Source organism: Talaromyces proteolyticus, assembly GCF_021365285.1.
Source record: "Talaromyces proteolyticus strain PMI_201 chromosome Unknown BGW36scaffold_9, whole genome shotgun sequence".
Taxonomy (NCBI): Eukaryota; Fungi; Ascomycota; class Eurotiomycetes; order Eurotiales; family Trichocomaceae; genus Talaromyces; species Talaromyces proteolyticus.
The window spans coordinates 1,673,484-1,698,808 of NW_025764285.1; the positions used below are offsets into that span (position 1 = coordinate 1,673,484).

The 25,325-nt window shown below is 48.4% G+C and overlaps 11 protein-coding genes across 11 annotated transcripts; 3 read left to right on the forward strand and 8 right to left on the reverse strand.

Moving 5' to 3' along the window:
* Positions 1-207: 207 nt before the first annotated feature.
* Positions 208-1,301, reverse strand: BGW36DRAFT_217002 (uncharacterized protein). Its single transcript, XM_046209977.1, has 2 exons — positions 456-1,301; positions 208-356 (listed from the first exon to the last, which is right to left on the reverse strand). The coding sequence occupies exon 1, from the start codon at positions 1,131-1,133 to the stop codon at positions 609-611; it is 525 nt and encodes a 174-aa protein (XP_046069804.1). The 5' UTR covers positions 1,134-1,301; the 3' UTR covers positions 208-356; positions 456-608.
* On the forward strand, positions 1,235-2,996 carry BGW36DRAFT_300329 (aspartyl aminopeptidase; the record flags this gene model as incomplete). Its single annotated transcript, XM_046211614.1, has 6 exons — positions 1,235-1,301; positions 1,359-1,420; positions 1,469-1,570; positions 1,626-1,761; positions 1,811-1,903; positions 1,960-2,996. 6 exons carry the CDS (start codon positions 1,235-1,237, stop codon positions 2,994-2,996), a joined length of 1,497 nt encoding a protein of 498 aa, XP_046069805.1.
* A 222-nt stretch (positions 2,997-3,218) lies between these two features.
* BGW36DRAFT_256289 (uncharacterized protein) lies at positions 3,219-3,986 on the reverse strand (the record flags this gene model as incomplete). Its single annotated transcript, XM_046210025.1, has 1 exon — positions 3,219-3,986. A coding segment is annotated over one exon (768 nt), but the record flags the coding sequence as incomplete, so codon positions are not given.
* A 183-nt stretch (positions 3,987-4,169) lies between these two features.
* On the forward strand, positions 4,170-5,716 carry BGW36DRAFT_384448 (ribosome biogenesis protein Nsa2). The gene is made up of 8 exons (XM_046216787.1): positions 4,170-4,276; positions 4,339-4,349; positions 4,436-4,444; positions 4,539-5,033; positions 5,095-5,131; positions 5,180-5,335; positions 5,396-5,453; positions 5,505-5,716. The coding sequence occupies exons 1-8, from the start codon at positions 4,274-4,276 to the stop codon at positions 5,519-5,521; spliced, it is 786 nt and encodes a 261-aa protein (XP_046069807.1). The 5' UTR covers positions 4,170-4,273; the 3' UTR covers positions 5,522-5,716.
* Positions 5,717-5,958: 242 nt separating this feature from the next.
* BGW36DRAFT_361958 (nitrogen regulatory protein OTam) lies at positions 5,959-8,243 on the reverse strand (the record flags this gene model as incomplete). The annotated part of the gene is made up of 2 exons (XM_046214323.1): positions 5,959-7,744; positions 7,798-8,243. 2 exons carry the CDS (start codon positions 8,241-8,243, stop codon positions 5,959-5,961), a joined length of 2,232 nt encoding a protein of 743 aa, XP_046069808.1.
* Positions 8,244-10,921: 2,678 nt separating this feature from the next.
* On the reverse strand, positions 10,922-11,555 carry BGW36DRAFT_361959 (uncharacterized protein; the record flags this gene model as incomplete). The annotated part of the gene is made up of 3 exons (XM_046214324.1): positions 10,922-11,049; positions 11,140-11,267; positions 11,362-11,555. 3 exons carry the CDS (start codon positions 11,553-11,555, stop codon positions 10,922-10,924), a joined length of 450 nt encoding a protein of 149 aa, XP_046069809.1.
* Positions 11,556-11,860: 305 nt separating this feature from the next.
* On the reverse strand, positions 11,861-13,813 carry BGW36DRAFT_384453 (guanine methyltransferase Trm5). Its single transcript, XM_046216788.1, has 3 exons — positions 13,282-13,813; positions 13,039-13,224; positions 11,861-12,975 (listed from the first exon to the last, which is right to left on the reverse strand). Exons 1-3 carry the CDS (start codon positions 13,622-13,624, stop codon positions 12,023-12,025), a joined length of 1,482 nt encoding a protein of 493 aa, XP_046069810.1. The 5' UTR covers positions 13,625-13,813; the 3' UTR covers positions 11,861-12,022.
* Positions 13,814-14,015: 202 nt separating this feature from the next.
* On the reverse strand, positions 14,016-15,082 carry BGW36DRAFT_399290 (uncharacterized protein; the record flags this gene model as incomplete). The annotated part of the gene is made up of 2 exons (XM_046218505.1): positions 14,016-14,869; positions 14,929-15,082. The coding sequence occupies 2 exons, from the start codon at positions 15,080-15,082 to the stop codon at positions 14,016-14,018; spliced, it is 1,008 nt and encodes a 335-aa protein (XP_046069811.1).
* A 3,349-nt stretch (positions 15,083-18,431) lies between these two features.
* BGW36DRAFT_217160 (uncharacterized protein) lies at positions 18,432-19,172 on the reverse strand. The gene has a single exon (XM_046209978.1). It carries the CDS (start codon positions 19,027-19,029, stop codon positions 18,574-18,576), a length of 456 nt encoding a protein of 151 aa, XP_046069812.1. The 5' UTR covers positions 19,030-19,172; the 3' UTR covers positions 18,432-18,573.
* Positions 19,173-19,739: 567 nt separating this feature from the next.
* On the forward strand, positions 19,740-21,459 carry BGW36DRAFT_384456 (MFS multidrug transporter). The gene has a single exon (XM_046216789.1). The coding sequence runs from the start codon at positions 19,851-19,853 to the stop codon at positions 21,351-21,353; it is 1,503 nt and encodes a 500-aa protein (XP_046069813.1). The 5' UTR covers positions 19,740-19,850; the 3' UTR covers positions 21,354-21,459.
* A 2,099-nt stretch (positions 21,460-23,558) lies between these two features.
* Positions 23,559-24,858, reverse strand: BGW36DRAFT_430167 (putative tartrate-resistant acid phosphatase type 5 precursor; the record flags this gene model as incomplete). Its single annotated transcript, XM_046220802.1, has 3 exons — positions 23,559-24,448; positions 24,515-24,670; positions 24,729-24,858. 3 exons carry the CDS (start codon positions 24,856-24,858, stop codon positions 23,559-23,561), a joined length of 1,176 nt encoding a protein of 391 aa, XP_046069814.1.
* Between the last annotated feature and the right edge of the window lie 467 nt (positions 24,859-25,325).

A 25,325-nucleotide genomic window follows, 5' to 3' on the forward strand; every position in this document is an offset into this window, starting at 1 on the left:
ATGTTCACGCCGAATTCACGAGGAATCAATTGCGAACAGATGCTGCAATATAGATATACCTTCCGCTGAGAGTAAATTCAATGTCAGATAGGCCTCTCCAGCTCGTAGACGACCGGTTGCTAAGCGGTTTGTTTGGTCACAAATCACTCAGTCAGGCCAGTCAGCGGACGAAACTGTCGGCGCAGATGGGGCACGGTCGTCATTTGATGCCTGGCACGATATATAAACGGGTCTGGAGAGTCGAGGAGTAGGGGCGAGGGTTGATTGAGCGGGCTGGTTGATGGTAGAGGAAGGCGCCGATGCAGCGACTGTTGTTGGTGTTGATGTTGACGCAGGCCGAAGGGAGTTCCAGCTTACTATGGGCACATTAGTGCTTCATCCCTCAATGGCAACGGGGTCACGCGTCGGGAGCGCTAGTCCTGATGCGGCATCCATATCCTAAGCGGGCCACTTACAACAACAACGCAGAGACGACAATATACAACATCAGACGGCTCTGCGAGAACCCAGGATGCCTGCAGCGTCCTGCCAGATCGTGCGGGGAAGACGAGATCATCCGTGCAGACTGGAGGTACACGTCTGCGACTGCACACAGCGCTCGCTGTTGTTTACCTGAAGAACCGAGAAAGGACGGGCGCGTCGCAGCTTGGCGTCTGCGGGCTGCACGCGATCGAGCCTGTCCTTGCGCCTATTGGCGAGGGATCTCCCGATTCCCTAGAGGTTTCTATATGAGGATAGATGATCCCATTATACATGTCAACTTGTTGATGTTTTGAACTGCCCCGTTTGATTGACGCGACCAGACTGCTCGATGTTTCGCCCACCGCGCACCGCACCCTACGCTCGTCACGGTCGTGTCGGTGGCGCGTGGAGGGATAATTCAACGTCAGATTTGGATGCCAATTGCTCCTCCTTGTCACTATACGCAGGGTACTCCCGTAATTACCATTTGGCAGTTTTCCAGAATATTCAATATCGTAGTTATTGCTATTCAAGTCAACTAGGGTAAATGCAGTATGTGGTCGTGCCGTATCAGCGTGTCGTAGGATCCACTTTCCGCCTTGCAAGTGACCACCTGCCAATCCTAATCGATCTTCCTCCGCTCTGCGAAAAGTGTGGAGAGATGAACTCATTTTCTTATCATCACAGCCTCACAAAGCCTGCATTGTTCTGCTATCGCTCCGTTTCTCTACGACATACTCTCGGTCCTGCTGTGAGATACAACTACTCCACAATGGTCAAGGTCAATCATAAGCAGGCCGCCCTGGACTTTTTATCCTTTGTCAATGCATCTCCCACTCGTAAGAACACTACATGTAGTTATCACTTATCGCACGCATAATCTGACTTTGCTTCAGCCTACCATGCCGTCAAGTCTGGAAAAGACCTCCTAGCTTCTGCTGGCTTCAAGGAAATCAAGGTACTTGACCGAAATATCCTTGCCGCATGTTTTGCTTACAGATACTAGGAGAGAGACTCGTGGAGCTCGACTCTACACCCTGGCGGAAAATACTACCTCACCCGCAATGGATCTACCCTTGTGGCATTTGCCATTGGCAAGAAATGGAAGGTAAAACACATCAACGCTGTTTGGGTCAGTTCTGAATTATCTAACGGGATTCCAGCCTGGCAATTCTATCGCCATGGTTGGAGCACATACCGACTCGCCCGTCTTGAGAATCAAGCCAGTCAGCAAGAAGGGAGACGAAGGATATGTGCAGGTTGGCGTTGAAACGTATGGCGGAGGTATATGGCATACATGTGAGATGACAATTCAATTGGATTGAGAGTATGCGCTTACGTCTACCAGGGTTTGACCGTGATTTGGGCGTTGCTGGCCGTGTTATGGTCCGTGGAAAAGATGGAAATATTGTGTCCAAACTGGTCAAGGTTGACCGTCCCAGTATGGCGCTTCATCTGAATCTTAAACGAAAGCGGTGATTAATTGATGTCTGACAGTTCTTCGCATCCCCACCTTGGCCATTCACTTGGACCGCAAGGAATCATTTGACTTCAACAATGAGACACAGCTGTTCCCAATTGCCGGTCTCGTCGAGGCTGAGCTGAACAGGACGAAGGGACAAACCACTGACTCGTCCAACGATGAACCTGCAAAGAAAGCACTGAAAGCTGCAACCGAACGCCACCACCCATACCTCGTCGAATTGATTGCGTCTGAAGTTGATTCCAAGCCATCTGAAATTCTTGACTTTGAGTTGATTCTTTTCGACACTCAAAAGTCATGTCTTGGAGGGCTGCTCGAAGAATTCGTCTTTTCTCCCCGCTTGGACAACCTCAACATGTCATTCTGTGCGGTTCAAGGACTCATCGAGTCCGTCCGTTCTGCAACAGCACTCGATGATGACAATGCGATCAGACTGATTGCATTGTTTGACCACGAAGAAATCGGCAGTAAATCAGCCCAGGGTGCCGACTCGAACACCTTACCCGCGATTCTCCGCCGCCTATCAGTCCTACCTGCAGAAGATTTCGGCTCCGAAAAATCCTACCATAAAGTCGGCAATGAGTTGGACATAACCACTGCCTTCGAGCAGAGTCTTTCCACCTCATTCCTGCTGTCCGCCGACATGGCCCATGCCGTTCACCCTAACTATAGCGCCAAATACGAAGCCGATCACAAGCCTCAGATCAACGAGGGACCTGTAATCAAGATCAACGCAAACCAACGCTACGCCACCAACTCCCCCGGCATCGTTCTTCTGCAGGAAGTTGCCGAAAAGGCCACTGAAGATGGAGGAGATGTGGTTCCATTACAGCTGTTTGTAGTCCGCAATGATTCCTCATGCGGTAGCACCATCGGACCAATGCTATCTGCGAACTTGGGGACAAGAACTCTTGACCTTGGAAACCCGCAACTGAGCATGCATAGCATTCGCGAGACGGGAGGCACCCAGGACATCGGACACGCCATTCGGCTGTTCGCCAGCTTTTTTGAACATTATTCAACTTTGGCACCTAGCATTTTGGTCGACTAATTTCCTTTATCAATATCAGTATTGTGCTATTGGCTGAGACACTTAGTCCTGGATGAAGAATTTTGAATTCCGTGCCATGCATGTATAAAAATACATATTCCAATAAACAAAAAAAAAGAGAATACAGATGATATCGCAAATTATACACCATCAATTAAATAATCACGAAGACTTAGTCTCGATAAAGTCCTTGTTCTCTGCAACAGCCTCAGCACTGTCATTCTCCACTATCTCCGCTCCCTCCTCCAACAACTCCTCCAACGACTTGACCTTGACTTCCATCACGCGCATGATCGTATACCGATGCTTACTCTTAACCCGCTGCACGTGCCTCTGTCTCCTCTTCGTCTTCTCCTTAATCCTAAGCGGCTCCGACTCGACGCCCAACACCCTTACCCGACACTCAAACATACGCTCATCTACATACGGCGTGCCCTTGAGCGTATACTCCCTCGACCCAATAATCGACGCCCGATTGAACCGCAGAATATCGCCGGACTTGACCTTGGGCATCAGAAACGGGAGACGCAAGTGATCGCCCTCGGTCAGGAGATATGGCCGATCGTGCAGATGTGCAGATATATAGTGCGGTCGTTGGCTGTACAAATACGGCAGCTTTTCGGCGAGGGATTTGGAGATTTGAAGTGGAGATGTGAATATTGGCGGGAGGGGGAGTTTGCTGCGTGGGACGCCGTTTGAGAGGGTTTCTGGTTCGGAGAGTGGTTGTTCTTGTTGTGTTGAGGGTGTGTTGGATGGGGGGATTGGCGTGGCTGATGAGGAGGATGATGATGATGATGATGGCGATGGTGACAGTTTTTGTGAAGGAGCAGCTGGTGGGATTTCAGGAGGCGTGGCGTGGAATTTTTGAGGACCGCTGGTTGATGCTTGACGCAGACATGCTCGCGGTGTGTATGGAGATGAGACGAGGAATTGTCGAGTTGCCGAGCGCTCGAAATTGACAAGGCCCCGGAGGGCGGAGCGACTGAGCATTGCGTCAATCGACGGTGTGGTAGATAGATAATATACCTGCGTTGGAGCCACTTGCAGTGCTATTTAGGAGCTCTGGGAGAAAATATCACGGACAGCGTAAGATGCCGCACCGCCTTACCGCAGTGCACGTGACCCGGCCTGCTGTCGAAAAAAGTTCCTTTGATAAGGCTAATCAGCGCCAAGATCTGCGGGCACAACTTTTCGTCGTCAGGTTGCTGCTCAGTGCTGGGTGCTTGGATTTATTTTCTCATTTCGTTGTTTTGCACTGAGTGCTAGGATTGTTCACAATGGTATGCTTTCCTTTGCTGGTTATGTGTGTATGAAGCCTTGCTAACGATCGCTTAATCAACAGCCTCAGAACGAGTTCGTAAATCCTTTCCAGCAGCATCTTCTGATTATTCTTGGTAATATTAATGTCTAGAGGTCACTGCTAACCTGCTTTCAAACAGATATATCGAGTCAGTCTACCATTTCCACAGAGAAGCAACAAATCCATCTCTGCTCTAGCCAAACCGCACTACCTATATGTACATATGGACTAACCCCAACCAGACGCTTCCAAAAAACTCATGGCCGTCGTCTCGACCATGAAGAACGCACGCGCAAACGCGAAGCCCGTGAGGGTCACTTGGCATCTCAAAAGGCCCAAACCCTGCGCGGCTTCCGCGCCAAACAATACGCTCAAAAGCGGCATGCGGAGAAGATCCAAATGAAGAAGCGGATTCGCGCACAGGAAGAGAAAAACGTCAAATCCGCAGCGCCTTCCGAACCCAGTTCGACGCCCTTGCCGAATTACCTGCTGGATCGGTCGCAGGCTACCAATGCCAAGGCGTTGTCGTCTGCTATCAAGGATAAAAGATCCGAAAAAGCCGCAAAATTCTCCGTGCCGTTGCCCAAGGTTAAGGGGATTAGTGAGGAGGAGATGTTCAAGGTGGTGAACACGGGCAAGAAAACGCATAAGAAGTCGTGGAAGAGGATGATTACGAAACCGACTTTTGTTGGACAGGACTTTACGCGACGGAATCCGAAGTTTGAGCGGTTTATTCGGTATTTTTTTTTATTTCTTTCCTTTTGAAAAGAAAAGTGAAATGGGTGCTAATGGGTTTAGGCCTATGGGTCTTCGTTACAAAAAGGCCAATGTTACAGTGAGTATATCGTTCATTTGAGATTGATACTTTACTAACCCGATAAAGCACCCCGAATTGGGCGTCACAGTGCAATTGCCTATCTTAGGCGTCAAGAAGAACCCACAGAACCCTCTGTACACGCAACTCGGCGTCTTGACCAAGGGCACCGTTGTAGAAGTGAACGTGTCGGAACTCGGAATCGTCACGACAGGTGGAAAAGTGGTATGTTTTTCCACATAATAGCAGCGAGAAGAAAAGCACAAACTTACTCCTCTCTGCTAGGTCTGGGCCAAATATGCTCAAGTTACGAATAGTCCCGAGCTCGACGGAACAGTCAATGGTACGTTATATCTGAAATGGTAAACATGAGGCAGTAACTGATTGTTGATAGCTGTTCTGCTCGTCTAACAATATGTGGATGCTTGTTATCTTACAACTCGACAGCGCAGTTCATTTTAAAAAGGGTGATTTAAGGGAGTTTCGGAGTTTGCAGGAAAAGATAGTATATCATACAAGTTCTTGTTCTTTTTAATGACTTTCTTGAACATTGATACCGAGATGCAAACATAGATAGCAACAAAAGGAGAATTGCTTATTCCTACACACTGAGAACTAACTGATAAGTAAAATCATTTGCAATCTATAAGTAACCCTAACAAAGCCAATCGGTATCACAATGAAGCCTGGAAATGCCGTCACAAGTACGCCTTCCCGTCTATAAAAATCGAGTATCGAAATTAAAATTCAGTATCAATGCGCCATCAGGGGTCGTACTCCAATTCATGATATCATATTCCCAAAGGAAAACAGGAAAGCGGAGAGAAATAGAGGTTCGAATAGTAAAACTAATATCCTTCGCCCGCCTCATAATCACTCATTTCATCTTCATCACTCAGACTCGATGCTGGAGATGCTAACCCGCTCACCACCGATGAAGTGGCAACACCCCCTTCACCTAAGATGAGTCCGGTGTCAATATCGCGCGCGAAATCATGCATGTCGCCAATTTTATTTTGGCCATGCCGACGTCTTGAGTTATTCTTAGCTGCAACAATGCTGGCCATCAATTCTTCGATGCCGGGCTTTTCAGGCACATTCTGTGCCAACGATGTCGCCATGTCTAGAGACTCAATGGCGTGTTTCAGGAATTGTGCATTTTTGACGCTGACGCTGAGTGTCCATCTATACTCTGCAAGTCGCTGACGGTAGAATTCAGCTTCTTCCTTTGTGGGCGCTGTGGCGAGGAGTAATGTGCCAAACGAGCCGATAAGAGCAAAGTTTGTGCGAGAGGATCCTGGCCAGAAAGCTTGGAGGTGGGCGGGACGTAGGCGGTTGACAAAATCCATAGCGCTGATCAGACGGGTCTTTGCAGCCGATCGGCAAATATGTGAGAGGTAATTGTCGGCAGTCTCCGTGCTCAGGGAGCGAATGATGCATCGGTGGAGAGTGATTTCCGTAGCAAAATACGCAACGTGTAACGCGCCATTGGAGGCAGAATCTTCAGTCACCTCATCGAAGAGGATTTCCGAACCAGAAGAAGAATCCATTTTCATTTCTGTTGGGAGGCGGGAAAACCAATCTTTCAACCGGATCTGTACAGGCTTTGCTTTCTCCAAAATGTGACGCGTTTTGTTGCTTCCGGCAGCTGAAAATTGTTCCGCAGCACGTAAGGTATAGAATGTATCGAGGATTTCAGCTAAGATAGCTGTCAAAGAGACATGCTGGCAGAAGAGAAGTGGACCGTGTCCAAGCACTGGAATACCATCGTCTCGTGTGGTGGAGGTCGGAAAGGCTCCTATGAAGTCCTCTTCCACCAAATCACGCACAGTCCAGTTTGCAGCTGACATTTGTGATGGCCGGCCGTGAACAAGCGATGACCATTTGTCCTGTGTATGTAAAGCCCAAGCCATGCGTCTACGAAGACCCTTCTCGGCCGCCGGAATCTTCCAATTTGAGCAGTCCTGGTGTAAACCGAGTTCGAAGGCGGCTGTTGCCAGTTGTCCGTTCAAAGATGAGGTGTTGAGGGAGGAGCGTTGCATTATCAGTAGACCTGCTTGAACTGCAGTGATATCAGCGCGAGGAAGAGATTCCGTCAACAACTTCATAGCGGTGTCTTCCATCTTCTTGACATCCGGCTTGCGGGCCGTTCGAGCGGCGGGTTCAAATTCAAGGTATTTCAAAGTCAATGTGTATACAGCGGCGAGGAGAAGAGGAGAAAGGCCTTTGCGTGTGCGGTATGACTGTCGGAAAGAGTCTTCCATCAAAATGGGGAAAACGGGGTGGATCTTTTGGAAGAACTTGTCTACCAACGTTGAGCCATAGGGTGCAACTAATGTTTCGATGGCATCCAGTGAAATAGTTGAAGGCTCTTTGACGCCGTTGTCCATAATTGTCATGAACGTGCCATCTTCGGTAAATCGGCGTATTTTGTGCGTCGAAGAAAGTAAGCTTTCCTCATTGTTGTCTAGGGGTAGGTGCTCCAAGAGAATTGGTTCTAACTCAGTCGTCAGTCCGATATGTTGACTGGACTGGTAAGACAGCCTGGGCGATGCCAATGCACTGGCGCTTGTGGTTGGTGGCACCATTTCTTTTACAGTAGACTCTGCTGGTCGAACAATATCCGTTGACGGCCTGTTAATGGGTTAGCCATCAGTCGCCAGTGAGGGGTCGTAAATGATACCGACCTTTTGTTTGAGTCTGTTGTCAAGTCCTCCAACTTTCTCTTTTTCGACTGCGGGGACCCGAGGTCACCCGACGGATGATTACTGTTTGCTAGAGTAAAAGTACAATCCTGCCGGTGGAATTCACAAGAGTAGCATTTGTTGACCAGTTCATTCATGGCACACCGACTTTTTCTAAAAAGGCAGGCGTCACAGCTGACTCCATCGCGGCCGGCAGGGCCGCGGGAGGATATGACGCCTGCGAGCGATGTGCTGGTTGTGGGCGTCGTGATGGCGGAGAACGATGCTGACGATGTTGATGGAGAGTTTGTGAGAGAGGCGACGGGCGACGATGTCGAGCTCATTCGGTGGTGTTGTCGAAGGAGAGAGCGGTGGTCAGCAGCGGTTAGGGGCACGCCAGCAGCTGCCGGGCCAGAAGAAGTGGCTTGGATTGTGATGGCGGTGGCCATTGTTATGTAGTGACCTCACGCCACGAGATAGCCGTAATAATAAGAGTGATAACGATGGCAGGGGTGGAGGCCCAGATAGTAGGGTAGCCCCAGCCTTAGGCCTGAGATAAGGGCTCCGGTTGTGAATGTTAGGTTATGTCCACAGAGGTAATTAACGCAGCTCCAGATCGCCAGCCCGTATCACCCGGATAAGCACGCCCGTTTTTCGACGCTGAGAGCCTGCCTAGCGCTGGACCGAGAGAATAATACGGATGTTGCCTGCCTTTCTAGTTTCTACCTTGCAGCAGACCTTACAGCAGACGGTTGACTGACTATACGGTGACCTCTTTGCTGCTGCAAAAACCCGGGGTTACGGCCAATGGCGAGCACAGGGGAGCGCACTAGAAGAATGCTAGATTGAAGGTGAGTGATGGCTGTCGAATGGTGACGGCGGGCTTATCAGGAGGATTTGATAACTGTCGGCGGTGGTTGAGATAGTCACGTAACACGGGCCAGTCACAAAAACGAGGCCGGACGCAGATAAATAGAACAGACAGAGAAAAAGAAAGAAGGCGGGAAGCAGACAGAATACACGTCGATCGTCAATAGGATCAGTCTCGCTGGTCTGGACAAGGGTCTCGACTCATGCAGGTCTCAACGCAGACTCAGCGACCTGCCAGCGATTGCAGCAGGACGAGATGTTCAGTAGAACGTGAGGTCATTCCGATTCCGGCTCCACCGAGAAATGTATTGTATACTGTAGGCGCAATACGGAGACGCATTCGATGCTTTCTTTAATAGTGCAATAACCAGAACGGAGGCGATGTGGCCACTTGCAGATAGGGAGAAGAATGTCGGGAGAAATCGAGTCGATGGAATAATACAATAATATAATCACAGGCAGATGCAGTAGCAGTAGTAGCAGAAGCGAAGCAGGTGTAGTCATAGGAATTATTATTACATGTGCTTTCAAGGCCGCTGGAAAGAGGCGGCTCTCATTGGCTGCGGGGAGGGAGGCGCTCCTTCCATTCGACGATGCTACTTTCGCTCCATGTCCATATTCGACGATTACTCGATTGTTATTGCCTTATTAATGTATTAATATCGGTTTAGTATTATTTCCGTTCGATCGCGTTTTCCCTCCGAGTCATTGACGCATCATCGCCGGGCGGCGGTGCATTCTACATAGTAATAATTAGTAACTGCGTGTATGGAGATCCCGGCGCGGATGATTTCCCACACGTAACAGATATTCAACCGCCGCGTTGGGTTCCGCTGGGCGTTTGTGGCCGTGAATAATAATACATAATGCGTTAATAGACAGCCTGCGTTTTATAGGCCCGCTGGCGGCCAGAGATAAGCCTGTTGCTGTTCATTGGGCAGGCGCTTGATGCACCCAGCACCGCGGGTCGCGTTAGGGCTATCATTACGTACTGAATATCCTTAGTGGCCACAGCTGCTTAGTCACTGCCAGTGCAGTGCCTGTGGCCAGCAGCTTGAGGTCTGCTCTGCGTATGTGGTATGCAGTGGCTCGTGGGGGTGTCTGCTGTTTCTTGTCGCACAAATGTTAAGAGAGTCGACATGTAGCAGCAGCATCGCGAATAGCGTCAATTAATTCGCTCAGCAGGTGATACTTGATACGGATCGAGCTGGAGGACAGAAGCAGCCAATCACAGCGCCCTGATAACATATTTTGGCCGCCAATCACACACATGCCCTGTTGACCAAAACAGCCTAGCGTAGGCGTGCGGTTCCGGGGATCTCCATGTCAGCGTCCCCACTCTGGAGTCCAGCATATAGTTCAAGTACACACTAACCGCGAACGGAAGACCGCCGTTTGTCCCCGCGAAACCTGCTAAGAGTCCTAACTGAGCCTAACTCCGGCTTTGGCTTCAAGGCCAAAATTAAGCCCGCGTTGATTGGCCGTCCCCAGTTGCTGTTTGATAATGAGAATTCCGCTTTGAGAGCGATGAATCACTGGATTCACCGTTCATACAGGCTCGAATATTAGTACTGCATCCTTAATATTCCCATCGTATTCGTATGACATATCAAGGATAATCATGTGAGTGAGTGCAGATATGATGGCTGCTCAGCGAGCAGATCAACCCGACGATAGTAGTAGGAATAGCCTCAATAATCAATAGCAATATAGTCCTTTGTATGTACATCTCAATCAGGCAGCGTATCGAATGACTCTCTACGCTAAACTTAAAGCCACCATTGGTGCCCAATCTCCATTGCCCTGCTATTGGCCGGTGCTCAGCCCTACCGCCTGCCGAGATGGTCCAGAGGCGGCAGAATATTATTCGCATTCACAATAATCACAAGGAACATATCAATTGTTCCGTTTAAAGTACTACTATTTTGGTTGTTGGCTATATACCACAGGTCCGAAGAAGACTGTGGTCATTGTTCGAGTTATTTCTCTCTGCACTGGCCACTTCAGGCGTCCTCATAATGATGCCAGGTCAAACGGCATCGCCGGCTAATATCACTTGATATATGCAGGATTGATATTATTTCATGTGACAATTCTGAATCCATTCAACTTTATTTCCATAAGAATACTTACTATATTGCAATCAATCTATTATGCCTAAAACACCCGAACGCCATGCTGTGAAAATGTATACGGACCACAACCCCAGCCAACAACGTCAACAACGTCAGCACCAAAACCAACAAAACCACCAAAATCACTCCACAAAATTGCGCAGCTTCGTCAACTCATCAAGAAGTTCCTGAAGCTCATTGTCGGAGATTTTGTGCTGCAGACTAGGAATCAAGGACTTGGCTTCCTCGGCATTGTCGCAACATAAACTGCCTATTACACAGCAAAGCTAGCGTCAGTACAAGACCTCAATCGAGCGCAGAATGACTCTGTATGAAGACTAGGTTGAGTCCTGCTACTAACCAAGCTGCGATCGCTCAAACATTTCCAACTCGGTGTGTGAATTGAGGAGTTTCTCAACTGCTTTGATATTCTCTTCGTCTTTGAAGCGCGAGAACACCTCGAGGTAGTCAAGCGTCTTGGTCAGGTTTCTGGATAAAACACCAACAATTAGCACAATTCTATACAAACCCCTTCCCCCCTTTTCATCATCCGCCAAACCGTTCATTCCGAGGGATAGCTCACTCTGGCTCGTCATATTTTTTCCCGCCGCGTCGTTTGTTCTCCAGCACTTTGCTAATAACCAGCCGCGCCTCACTCAAAGACAGGGTATGTGTGTTTTGGTCCTCGCCGAGTTTGAGAGTCGACGCAGCCTCAAGATCCGACTGAGGAAGCACGCGTTTGCGGTGCGTGGGCGGTGGGAGCTTCACGCCACTCATTTTCGATGTGAAGAAACTTTTAGAATGGGCTGGCAAGTTGTCCCGGTAGTGCGCGCGTGTCAATACCGATGTAGCTGGTCTTAATAAGTCTGAAATAAAGCTGTTCTGTCCATATAGTTATATGCGCTTCGCAGTTGGCGGCTTGTGTAATTAAGGCCTGAGGTTGTCAGGCTTGGATGTTGGTCCGCCGCGATGCGCAGATTCAACTGATGTCGGATGCAGAGGCGGGCTTGGCATTGCGGATCACGATTCATCGATATGATCTACGATAACGCCGTAATATGGTAAATGTATATAATGCGAGCTAATTTTTGTTTTTTATTTATATTTTTCGAGTTATTTAATGTTGCCAAAGACATTAGCAAGATAGGATCAAAATGAGAGGCCTGGTATCAAATAATTCTAAACAATACACACAAAGTAACGCCATCTGCCATGCAATATGCAACATGCTAAATCGTTCTATTTTAGATGCTCTTGAAAGCAACCTCTTGCGGCAGACGGAATGTCGCACAAAACATTTGCTTATTAGGACTGACCAGTCTCACATTATGAATGTGCAACTCTCGCTCCGGATTCCCAGAACCGCCAACCGTATCATCTGCGGTTATAGTAAACCCTAAACGGTCGGATATACGCTGACAAATATCTACATGTTCATTCCGCTCATCGTCCGAGTGGCCTGAAAAGCAATAAACGTGTATCAAAGGGAGTTTCCGGTCTGTATGCGGCTCGAAAAACCGTTCTCTGCCAGTATAGACTCCAACAAAAGCATCGAGAAAGTCAATAGCCGTGGCGGGAAGATTCATGACGAAGTGGTCGACTGTAGCTGGGCGAACGAAAGTCCGAGGCGGAGGCAGCGGCTTCTCTTCCGGATTTGTCCGGCTCCTGTGAGCTTTTGGCCAGATGATAGCTTTGTGCACAGGGCCATCCATCAGGTTGGCAGTTTCTCGGATGAATTCTCGACCATCCAGATTGTACGCAGATACAAACGAGCTCACATGATTGTGCGCGATTGCCTGTTCCATAACCTCCCATCCGTGCGGATTGAGATCATTAGCCCAAACGAAAATCTTCTTCTTGCCGGCGGGCACGGCAAATGGACCAACACCAGCCATGACATCGGCGACCAATTCACCCTCCTTAAATGTATTCACCAACCTGCGATGTTCCGTCTCCAGTCGACTGTTCCAGTAAACACGTGAGAAGTCGAACTTGAATTCACATCCTTGCTCGTGAACGGTGACATTCATATCATTCTCCCCGGCGAGGATCTCAAAGGGAAATGTTCGGAATTGGCTTTCCGAGCCCACGTCCTGCGTTTTATTGATAACTGTGCGCGTATTGGGGTTTTTATCCAGAAGAATCTCGGCAATGAGGTGCTTGTATGGAGCCCACCGCTCGCGTAGGTTCAAGTGCACTGTGGTCCTCATTAGCCATCCATTCTCCCCTCAGATCCAATACACGCCTGTCTCAAACTTACAGACGTGTCCAGTCAATGTAAATCCCTCTGGCGCATCCCCCCTCTCCACATCTTCCTCCGGGAGAATCGCATCGATGATATCTGAATAGGTCCAGTGCGAGTAGTCCAACTGCACTGTATAAAGACCCAGTCCAACCGAACCCTCATTAACCAGCTCATTTATCGTCGGAGACCAAGTAGTAATATCTGCGTTGCACAAATTAGCCAATATAAACCAGTCTCATCCATAGATGGCGTGCATACCATCATGTTTGATGTTCACGCCTAGCAAGAGACATTTCCGAGTCTCCAAATCAGAGTTACTTAGCTCCAGCGACTGCCCATTACCCACAACAAGTGACCGCGGGGGATCAACTCTGCAAACATTATACCGCGGGAGATCTAAAAGGTCTTTGCTGGCAACCAATCTCTTTCGCACGCGCATTATGTCCTTGTTCTCGAAAACGGTGGCTGCGGACACGGGGATGCTTTTGTGGAAGAACGATCTGTCGAGTACGCGCATTGCACGATTGACGGGAGGGCGGAACATGGCGGAGGATTCACCGTTGGGAGGAGAAGGCTGTTTGGAAACTGCTGTTGAGGCCATTGACAAATCGCATCGATTCTTGATCCGTGCACGGGGAAGAAATGTCCTTGCAATTTCGGGCAAGTTTCGAGCAATCTTGACAATGAAGGTGGCGTGGATTTCCGTCGTAGAAGAAGACCTTGTGTAAAATTAGAAATAAATAAGCAATGTGCTATATTCTGGCAAATTATAGACGGCCATCTTGGTGTATCATCAGGCAGCGATTCTTTATTTTCGCTGTGATTTTTTATCGCCACGTGATATTCGACGCTAAGATAAACTTTACGTCTAGCTTGACATTGAAGCGAAATCTACTATGTAATACAGGTCGATCGCGTGTTCTTGATGATTTCTATACGTATTAATTAAGTATAACATTTGTCATGACAGAAAATTCCAAATACTGATATTGTCAAACTCGGGAATTCAACCCCGCAATTATAGTCCTATCCATCTCACGCTCCGCAAGTAGGCCCTCAATTCTCTGCTTTAGTGCTACTATTTCCCCGTCCTTTTTATTCAGCGATACTCTCAATATATCTCGGCCGCGCTGCAGTCCCTGTGACTTTAAATGATGCTTATCAAGCAGCGCAACTACCTCATCCCTTGCCTGAGTCGGAATGACCACGTCATGCCGATCAAGGGTCGATAGTACATCTAAAGCGAGATCTGAAACCTCAGACGACGAATTTGCCGACAGTGCGTCATGATAACGGCGAGGAGTTGGAGTCGTAGATATCTCCACTGATGAGAATGGCACACTGTTCGTTCGCGAACCCGACGATGTAGGCGGGGGGTTATCCAATGCCGAATATGGAGGCGGCTCGTCATTAAGATCATCAAGCTTCCTCTTACCCGGGGATGTATTATTCGCAGTCCGTGGCGTTTTCCTAGGCGTCTCCGGGGGAGTAAAGACGGGCTGTCTGAGCGGAGTCTTCCTCTCCATCAAGTCTTCTACCTCGTCGTCCAGACTCTCATCCCAACTGTACGCATCCTCATCGGAGGACAAAGTCCGAGTCTTTTTTATTTTTGAAGGAGTGGTATTATCGACTCCTTGTCCTGGATATCCTGTGTGTACGGTCCGGCTAGTACTTGGAGTGAAGAGCCCGCCTCTTCCGCTTTGAATGCTTTTCACGGGCGTTTTCTTTGGAGTAATGGGTTTAGATACGGAATTCGAAAGCACTGTTTGCTTTTCGCGAACTTGCGCATCACTCTCCCAAAGGAAAAACTTGCATCGCTTCGGCTGTGGTTTGTGACAGGTATAAACTAGCAAGGCTATTAGCAGGTAATCCGGTTATTCGTCACAGAGCAATTAGTTGTCGTACACCACCTGCCATGGTTTATCCCTCCATTTTTAGTCTGAAAGCGGTCGGCTGGCACTCGCGGTTCGCAATCGCAATGCCACACGCCATCGATATATCGGCCGCGCCACGATGTAGTTGGCCGAGGAGACTGATACGATCCCTTTCCCCTGTTCATTTCATTAAACAGGCGTAGAATTCACATTGTTGTCAATGTGTGGTGCATAGTAGCAGGTGGCTGCTCGCAAGATAGACTGATAAGGACGCTGAGTCGCTATGGAAACTCAACGCGGGGCCCATGTGAGTCCCACCAGAGCTGCGACTTGCAACCGTTGGCGCTAGCACGTATTTGGACATCCAGCATACCTTCCTTTTTTCGATGCACCCAGTACTTCCTGCACTTAGATCATCAAAATTGATATCGTAACTCATTCACTCGCAGAATTCAAGAAGAAAACAGCATACTGTTTTTATCACTCGTGGTTATTTACACATATATTCATCGTGAACAGCAATTCCACCATTACATTGAAGCTTCCGGTTTCCTTTCCAGACGGGGGGAAATATATAGATAAAGCTGAAAGCTAGCGATGAGGTGAAGGTCCATCACGCATTTTCTGTGCATCAGATACAGTTGGGTATTTCCTTGAAGCGTCATTAGTAGAAGGGTCATTAGCAGAACCGGCTGTTATAAAACTGAACGGAGAAAATGAACCGTCGGGTATATAGCGAGGCGACATAACGAGTTCCGGACTCGAAGAATGTGTGATGCGTTCCGAATGATTTAATGGAAAAGACAGGCCACTGGTGTCCTGCTCCTGCTGGCTTTGGGAGGAACGAAGGGATTTGTCAACCCCATCGAGCTCGTAGAGCCCAGGGCTTGACGAGGTTGTAGGAGGCTCAGGGGTTTGTAGCTGTGGAGGAGTCTCATCCAGCTGAAGGCTGCTGAGCTTTGTTAATGACTGTGCTAGTCTTTCTCCTGGCAAAATTGCAGAAGGGCTTAATATCTGCGGCTGTTGTTGACGGGACGAGCGATGGACAGCTGCTTCTAAAGACTCTTGTACAACTGGAAGCGGTTGTGTTGAAATCGCGGCAGGCGGAGCTCGACTGGCCTCCTCATGTTGAGGCTCAACGACATCCTGGTCTCCTCGATGCATGTGGGTTGGTGTGGCAGATCTACTACTCGGCAAACCTTGTTCCAGAGTCCCAGGAAGCTCGCTTGGGAGGGAGTTGTCGTGATTCGCAGGGTTGGCAGAAGTTGGAGCAGGGGTTCTCGTGAATGATTGAAAAGCTGAAACCGGCCCAGAATATGAGATGGGTTCGGTATAAGTAGATGCAGGAATACCTGCTCGTCTGGCAGGATTTGGCTCGTCCAATGGTCTTGATTGTAGTCGAGACGGACTTAGAATATCGAGGACACGCTTTTTGCGATCCTCGGAAATACCAGCGTCCGGCGCGAACCCAAATCTCTCTGGAGACATGCCGAAAGATTCAGGCGAGAAGTTTCGATCTAGGTTCACTGCTGAAGGCTCGACGGAGATCAATGCTTCTAAAACTTCAGGATGTCCATGATATGCGGCATAACGTATTGGAGGCCAGCCCATCTCATCTTTACTCAACACGGACGCCCCTCGACTTACAAGCAACGATACAACTGGTAGGTGACCACCCTTTGCGGCTAAACAAAGAGGGGAGTCTTCATGGGATCGAGCACTAAAGCGAAGGTGTAGGGGAGAGCCAAAATCCAACAGAGTCTGTGCAGCAGCCACATGTCCATGTCTAGAGGCCAAGCATAAGGCGCGATCCCCCGTAGCATCTCGAGCTTCCAGAGAAGCATTTTTTTCACATAGCAATCTGATGAGAGCCACTGAACGTCCATCCGCAGCAATATGGATTGGCCTTTGTTGAGTTGTATCCATCTGACTTTCAATATTGGCTTCGGATGTCAAAAGCAGCCTTACAATCTCAACGTTATCAGCCCTACAGGCGTAATGTAATGCAGTGAGGCCAGAGCTGCATTTTGTTTCCAAGGGACAGCCTTTCCGCACAAGATATTCGACAACGGCAAACTGTGAGTTCATGGCTGCGAGGTGTAAGGGCGTTCTGCCTTGGGAATTGGTCACTGCGAAGGAATTCCGTGACAAACTAGTCAGGTAGTCGACAATTTCTACGTGTCCATTGAAGGCAGCCCAGTGAAGAGCCGTCATTCCACCTTCATCCATGGTCTTGAATTTGGATTTTCTTTTGACTAGCAATTGCACGGCGGACAATTGGCCAGTGGCTGCAGCGCATATCAATGGAGTTCTTCGCTCGTTCCCGGCGACGTCAATGTTTGCTTTATTGTCGATTAGGAGTCCTATGACATCCAAAAAGCCTCCATCGCAAGCATAATGCAGGGCCGTTGCCATGGAGGCATCTCTTGCATCGACATCCGCGCCGTAACTAATCAATAACCGAGCAATTTCGACATCGCCTTGTCGTGATGCCGCGTGTAGAACGGTCATTTGATTGCCTGCTCGGGCATTGACCTTTGCACGGCTTTGAAGAAGCAGCTGGGTTGTTGGTACATGCCCGTTATTGGCCGAAACCCAAAGCGCAGTTCTTCCAAGCCGTGTCTCAGATTCCAGATTCATTGCCTCCATTATGAGCAACGATACGACTCCCTCATGCCCACGAGACGCTGCCAGGTGGAGAGCTGTTGATCCCGAAGCATCGGTATGATTAAGCTGTGCATTATTTTGGATCAATAAATCCACAATATCTTCCTTTCCACAATGAGCAGCAACCATGAGGGCATTTCGTCGAGAGTGGAAATGGCACTCTTCAATCTCATGTCCGCTTAAAATTAGTCTTTCAACATCATAGCGCGTCCCTAGTTGTGCTGCTTTCACAATATCCGGGGCAGTACGACCGGCCTGGGTGTTTAGATCAATGCTTGTGGTGAATTCGCTCTCGAGGCCGCGTCGGCCCCTAGTGAACCCGATAGTTGGGCTTGGAGTTAGACGGTGAGAAGGTGAGGGTGCTAAAGTCGATCGACTGGATGTATTCAGTCTTTTCAGCTTGGATAAGAACCTGTCCCTCTTGGATCCCCCTACTGAGGGCAACGTATTACCTCCCCCAGTAGACACCCAGCGCCGAACACCGGGGGCAGGCTGAACCGGTTCAGCCCTGAAAGACATACTTTTGCTACGAATATGATCGGGGATCACAGCGTCATTGGGACCTAGGGAATTGCCTCTATATAAAGATGAAGAATTTGTTGATACTGAATGACTCGGCGTGAGTGTGTGGCTGGCGTATCCTTCATCGCTGCTCGTGAGCGTAGTTCCTACTGATGCCTCTCGACCGATTCCAATATTCATGCTTGGTTCGACTGCGGGTTGCATGTGTGGCCGACGATAGGCTGATGTGGCCAGCAGCGCATCATCAAAGTCAAATTCAGTCTCGCCAACTGACGACAGAGTTCGACTGGTGATGGAACGGGCGTCAACCTGAGAGCTTGCAGCGCTACCAATAGTACTGCGGAGAGTAATGGTGTCGTCGGCCACTTTCTTGATTATATGACGGCTTTCCACTTTCCTGAGCAGCTCAAGCTGTTCAGTAGAAGATCGACTTGGGAGACGTTAGATTTTCCATTCCCGTCGAAAAGAATATTGGTCGACTCTAAACTCACCATTGACAAGCCTGTAACAGCAGGTTCAAAGCGCGAACTTGACTATGCAATCGCTGGCGGAGATCATTCATCACCTCTTCGGTCCAGAGCATTTTGACACGGGTCTTGAAGGTGAGTAATGTAGCGTCTCTTTGTTCATTATTGTTGTTGATCAGCTCTGCGACCTTTTCGGCGAGCACCTCCATGATCGCACGGCAACCATCGATTGCGACACCCAGGCTCTCCTCATACTCTCTGTGACTGGAGTTTACTTCGGCATTGTAAGTTGCCCAGTCGTGCAACTGTGTGATGGCAGACTTGATGGTCGACAGTTCGCCTATCATGGAGCGAATGGTGAGGTCGGCATTCTGGTATTTTCCTCGAAGTGCAGACAAGCCGGCGATTGTTTGGCCGATGATCTGGACCACCTGGAGAGCTCCGGTGATGACGCCCCAAGCAGACACGGGGTCCATCTTGTTAGAAAGCGTAATTCGTTATATCAACAACGAGGCATTGGTGATTTTCCCATCCGCGATTATTACGAACCTAATGCCGGCAGCCTTGCGAAATTGGCTTGACCTGTACGTATTGCCTGGCTTTTAATGCAATGCAAGTCTCCAAAATGGGGAGCTGACCAGAGTAAAAGGCGCATTAAATGCGAAGCGCGCGGCCTGCACGTTTGGGGGGGGAGGGGCACGCTATGCGGCTGTGCAGGCACCAGGCCTGTTAATTCGACCCAGTGGGAATACAGCATGCAGCCCAGATGGGAGGCTGTGTTTGTACGATGAATATTAATAATTTAGTGTATAACTTGGCCGCGAAACTTGTACCACACTCGCTACAATGAACAACATTTGAATGGAAACATTGAGTTTCATAATCAATATTTGAAATAGTTGGGTTATTATACATACTAAAGGTGAATAATAACTTAATAATATTGAAAGAAATCGTGGAATTTAATGAGGCCTGATCATACAAAAATTTAGCTTTATAAGAATGCCATCACATTTGTCTATTTTGATCCTATTTACAATTCGCCCAACAATTTCGCAGAAGGTCTAGACCAAGGACGGCGAGATGTATTACCAGGCTCTAGGGCTCAGATCTCTTTAACTAGGTGCATACTGCAGTATTAAAGTACGTGACGAGCTATTGGACAGTTCAGACAGCAAGCAATCTTCTGACAGCTCCACAGTTCCCGCCTCAACTTCAATGTTCTTATCATCCCATATCTTTTGGATACAAATAATCCACTGCCTTCTTCCTGCATTTGGAATGTTCACATTATTTCATGGCCGAGTCACTTCGAGTGGAGACCGAACCTAACATCGCGACAGAAGAAGTAGCCGCCGGATTCGCTAATAGCGATGACCCCGACAACCCTTTCCACTGGCCGTCTCGAACAAAATGGACCGTCACGCTGACCACCTGTTTTGTATGCTTTATCGTTGGCCTAAACGCAACGGGAATTGCAAGCGCACCGACGCCGATCAATGATCGGTTTAACATCTCAGATGCGAACTTTCCTAATTCATTCTGGCCTGTTGCATCATGGACCATCGGCGCGGCGATCGTGCCTATGATTGTTCTTCCGCTGATGGAGAAATACGGTACTCGATCAGGCTACCTCTGGAGCTACGGCACTTTTTTTGTGTTTGTAATCCCTCAAGCTGTAGCGCCAAACTTCGCTACCCTTGTCGTGTGTAGATTCATTGCTGGCAGCGCTGCAGGTGTGCTTCAGAATGGAATGGACGGTATTATTGCTGATATCTGGGACGGTCCTGTCCAGCGGAGTCTACCAATCACAATCTACGTTACTTGTCTGTTGGCTGGGGTTAGCCTAGGGCCTGTTTATGGCGGGGTTGTGGTTCACAATCTCTATTGGAGATGGATTTTCTATATTCAGTTGGTTATATACGGCGTGACCTTCATTATAGTACTTCTCACAATGAAGGAGACACGTGCTCCAGTCATCACTTCAAAGCGGTCGAGAGCAGAAGGCATTCAGAAGGCACCGCCATCAATGGAAGCCAAAAACTCGCCACCGTTGTCACCAGCAAAATTCTTCTATGATACACTCATTCTTCCTGCACGTCTGCTCTGCACTGAGCCTGTAGTATTCTTCTTCACACTCCTCTCCGCACTTTCCTATGGCATCGCTTTCATCAGCACCCAAAGTGTAACGCAAGTCTTCGTCACAAACTTCGGCTTCGCAGAGTACCAGGCAGGTCTCGTACAAGCATCGATAGTAATCGGTGAAATCCTGGGTTTTGTTGGCTGCCTTTTCCAGAACGCCCTGTACAAACGCACAGGACTAGCCAACCCGCACAAGTCCGAAGCAGATGTTTCCGAAGTCCGGCTATACTTGAGCATACCGGCTAGTTTCATAGGGCTTGCTGGCGGGCTGCTCTGGTATGGATGGACGAGTTACCAATCTCTTCCATGGATTCTGCCAGCGATTGGTCTCGCAATGACGTCCTTTGGCGTTACAGTTGTCATGCAGGCTATTATGATGTACATCACTGATGCATATGCCCGATACGCTGCGAGTGCCAGTGCTGCGGTATGTTTTGGGGAGAATATCTTTGCTGCATTTCTACCCTTAGCGGCGCAGAGTATGTATGCCAATCTTGGTTTCCAGTGGGCAAGCTCACTGCTTGGGTTTATTGCTTTGCTGCTCAGTTTTGCGCCGATTTTACTTGTTTGGAAAGGAAAGGATATACGTGCACGTAGTCCGTTTATAAAGGAAGCAAGCACGAGTTATAATCCGTTTCTTCTAGGTAGACATTGTTAAAGCATTCTATGCAACTGATAAGGTGCAGCAGTTCAATTGAAATCCGTCATATAAATCCAAACTTTCTTCTTGATACTTAAAAATGTTAATAACAGGCATGGTACCCCTATATATAATATCATCTCTTGGAGAGCTGAATAGAGAAATGTGACCTTTGAAAGCTAAATATCTATAAGAAGGTATCTGAATTTCAAGCAGTAGAAATGGCAACAACGCTTCCATGTGCTGTATTGAATCAATTGATATTGTCGCAAGGGCTGTCCAAATTACCCGAGCCTTATGCACAGACGACGGTTAAATTGTAACATGCTGAGTGTGTATAGAAAGATAGAAAAGGACTAGAATAAATGTAGTGTGCATAATTTCCAATTTGTTAAAAGAATTCATATCAGGAAGAATTCGGTGAAACAGGAATTTGTCTAGTAAATAAGTGAGTAATCGACTACGCAAGTAAACACCATCCTCTAGAGAACGCCGATGTCACTGCGTGTCTAACAAATGTTTTGACGATTTGAAGGACACCTCTGGCAGCAGTGTGTTCCATTTCGAGTTGAGTAGCAGTTGATAGTCGACATCGAAAACATTAAGCTGATATTATAGAGCCAAAGGCTGTTTATGAGTTAACAGGTGATTCCCCCTCCCAAAAGTGTGGGTGGCGGAAGATCGACTTCAAGTGACCAGCGCCAATCACATTATTTCGTCACTATAATCCTCTTAGGACACTGCGACTACCGACATGGAGAATCCGCTTGAATGAGTCCGTCATTATTTTAAGTTAATATCTTCAATAAATTGCCTCATTTATGAAACTTGCGGTCCAGTTCCATAACCAAAGATGCCTCTGCCGCTTCTTGCAAAGCACCCATAGCGGATGCCTGGAATCTTAAATCTTTCTCGACCCGGACTTGCTCCTGCTGCTGGCCCTGGAGAACCCGTATGACCTGCTGAAGATCTGGGGTTAGGAGAGTTCGAGGAGGAGTGGTACGTGTGGCCCTTCGAGCTGGCTTTGCTCCGCTCCATCCTCGACGAATTCGCCGACGTATTCTCCATCGAGTCACTGAATAGTGCTAAACAGAGCCGTTCTCAAAGACAGCGGGAACTCATGATTCAGAGAAGGGGGCGTCATCGGCTGCAGATCCTATGCAGTTCAGCTCTTGACGTGTACGGGCGATGGAAGATGAGACGGAGTGAGGATGGAAGAGAAGAAGAAATAACAGATATTTATTTGAACCAGAGTTTGATGACATGAGGTTCACTTGTGCTCTCATTCTGGGACCTCCCACTTGGAGTCTAACTCAACCATGTCCCAGAATACGTAGCGTTGGTCGGCCTGGAGGACCTATTCCATTGGATATAAATGTAACCAGGTATCCGACAACTGTAAACAACGGACGTTTCCGAAATTCCATGTCGTCCGGTTGTGTTGCTGGTCCAGCTCCATCAAACACTCTTAGGACTGTCAATTCCTGTCGGAATGTTTTGTCCATCATACGCGAATCGCGCGAAGATATGGACACGACTTTGGTTAAACCGGGGCCAAGCTGCAGCTGCCGATTCTATTGCGTCGCAGGTCGCGTGGACTTGATACAGGGGCCCACTGAAACCGGGAAAACTGCGTTTGCAGCTTTGTTGAGCAGATGGGATTTGTAAATCTGTCGACGATTTCGAGCCCGTATGGCGTGTATTTGACAGACTCAAAGTCTTTTATTTCGTTGTGCTCTCTCTTGTGCGATTCTTGGAGAGAGAGAAGGAATAGCAGGAATCGTTGACATCTGGGCGGCACCGAACCCTAACGGAGTGGTCGGAGCCGAAATAGGAAGGTATATGACATCAATAGTATGTGATCATGTCTAAACGGGGTAGGATAAGAAAAGATAGTCTTTTCCGTAAAAAGAGTATTCTAATGACCTAAAACTTGAAAGAGGAATATGAATCTTTATATATGCCCTTCAGAAGGATTGCTCGCTCGCATGACAGAGCCAGCTGTTTCCTCCAGATGCCGGTGTGGGTAGATGTAGAGTAGCAAACAATGAATTATGCGGTGTCACAATATAACTTAGTTTTCGTTACAAATTTTATAGTACCGCCCAAGCCTCAGTGTTCTTAGTGGACATCTTCAAAGTAGGACGCTGAAGAGAATGGAATGTATTCTACATAAACATGATTTATCGTGTCGCCCACTAAATGAATAATGGGGTAATCCTTCTATTTGGCATGCTCGGTTACCTTGAAAGAGTACTGTGGCTTCATGTCATTCTTGACCGGGAACAAATCCCCACCATCAAACTGCATATCGCGGAGGTAGTACTCAAAGACCAATTTTTCGGCACTGAGATCTAGTGTAACGAAGCCGTTGGCGGCGGCCTGCGAGTTGGCGCCCAAGAACTTGACAAAGGGGCCAAGGGAGACACCGTTGTTGCAGTCACCGGCCTGTGGGTACCCGGCGCCACCGGACAGGACGAAGTTGGTGTTGTTGCTCTGGTAGTGGGCGGTGCAGTGGTCATGGCCGTTCAAGACGATACCGTTGTGCTTCTCGACGACCGAGATAAGGGGCCACAACTCGGTGTAGTTTCCGCTAACGGACAGGAAGCCGTGGTGCAACTGGAGGAATTTCCAGTCCGCCTTGGACTCGGCGAAGGTCTTGGTGAGGAAGTCGACTTGGGTCTGGGTAGTCTTGTGGCAGGCGGTGGTGTATGGGTTTTTGTATACCGAGGTGTCTTTCTGGTAACTGTCGATGAAGCAGTCTGAGTCGACGACGACGAAGGTAGCAGTCCAGTCTTCACCGACAAGGTCATAGGTATAGTAAGGCAACTTTTCAGTGCCAAAGTACCAGCGATCATCGTAAAGAGGAGCAATTTTGGTTTCAAAGTCAACACCGGATTGGCCGTAGACGATATCGTGGTTTCCTAGGCACTGGTACCAGGGAGCATTCGTAAAGACACCCTGCGAATACATGTCGACCCAAGCTTCTTGGAAACGGTTGATGCCTGTGGTGGTAAAGTCGACACCGCTATCGTAGAAGTTATCCCCGACAGAGACAAAAGCTTTGCAGTCTTTCTTCTCGCAGACATCCCCAATGTAGGTCGCAGTAGACTCTGGATGTGAGTTAGTGTTTTTACTTTCACAACCTTGAGAGTGCCAGTTAAGGATGTTCAACATACCTTGCAAAGCAGTGGCATTGGTGATGTAAGCACGGTCACCGGGATCGCAGTCGTTCTGCACGTCGCGTGGGATGGTGAGGTTATGAGCTTGCAAGACGGGCAGCACCTCGTTGCAAAAGTGCAAGTTGGCGGGCTCCCATCCGGTCCAGCCGAAGTCTATAAATGATCAGCTTAGTATGAGCAGATATAAATGAATAAACTAATTATTACATACCGCCAAGAATGCCAACAGTAAGGGTCTTCTGTCCCTTCGGAGCTACGACAGGGCCTTGGCCAGTCTGAGGCTTGCCATAGGCGACAGTCAGGGCAGACAGGGCCAAGACAGATTGAAGAAGAGCCGGCATTGTAAGTGATGGAGAAGACAGGAACAAGTAAAGCTTGTGAAGTAGCTGTCTGCCAATTATTTCCTGAAAGATCGAGAAATGCTACTGCTATTGCTTCTGGCGGCGTACTATATAATTACAGCCGACTCGCTGATTACGTCTGCAGGTGGAGTATTGAAGCAACAGGGATGTTCTGTGTACTCGGTTAACACGCGTTAGTTAAATGAAGGTGATCAAAGCTCAGGAGATAATAATACATTCTTCCCTAGAGTGCCTAGTATACGAGCACGTTGTCACTCCACGATGGCACTAGATGCAGACAAGCTTTTTCCCCCTCCTCTTTTCCTTCTTTTTTTTCCCTGGCCAGCGCGCTAGAACCAGGCAAGCTTTGTGGATAAGATCATCCACTCCCAATCAAGGTGCGCATTCAGCTTCAGCCTTCTCGAAGCGAGCGGAGCATTGACCTGCAGTAACGGACGGGTGAGCTG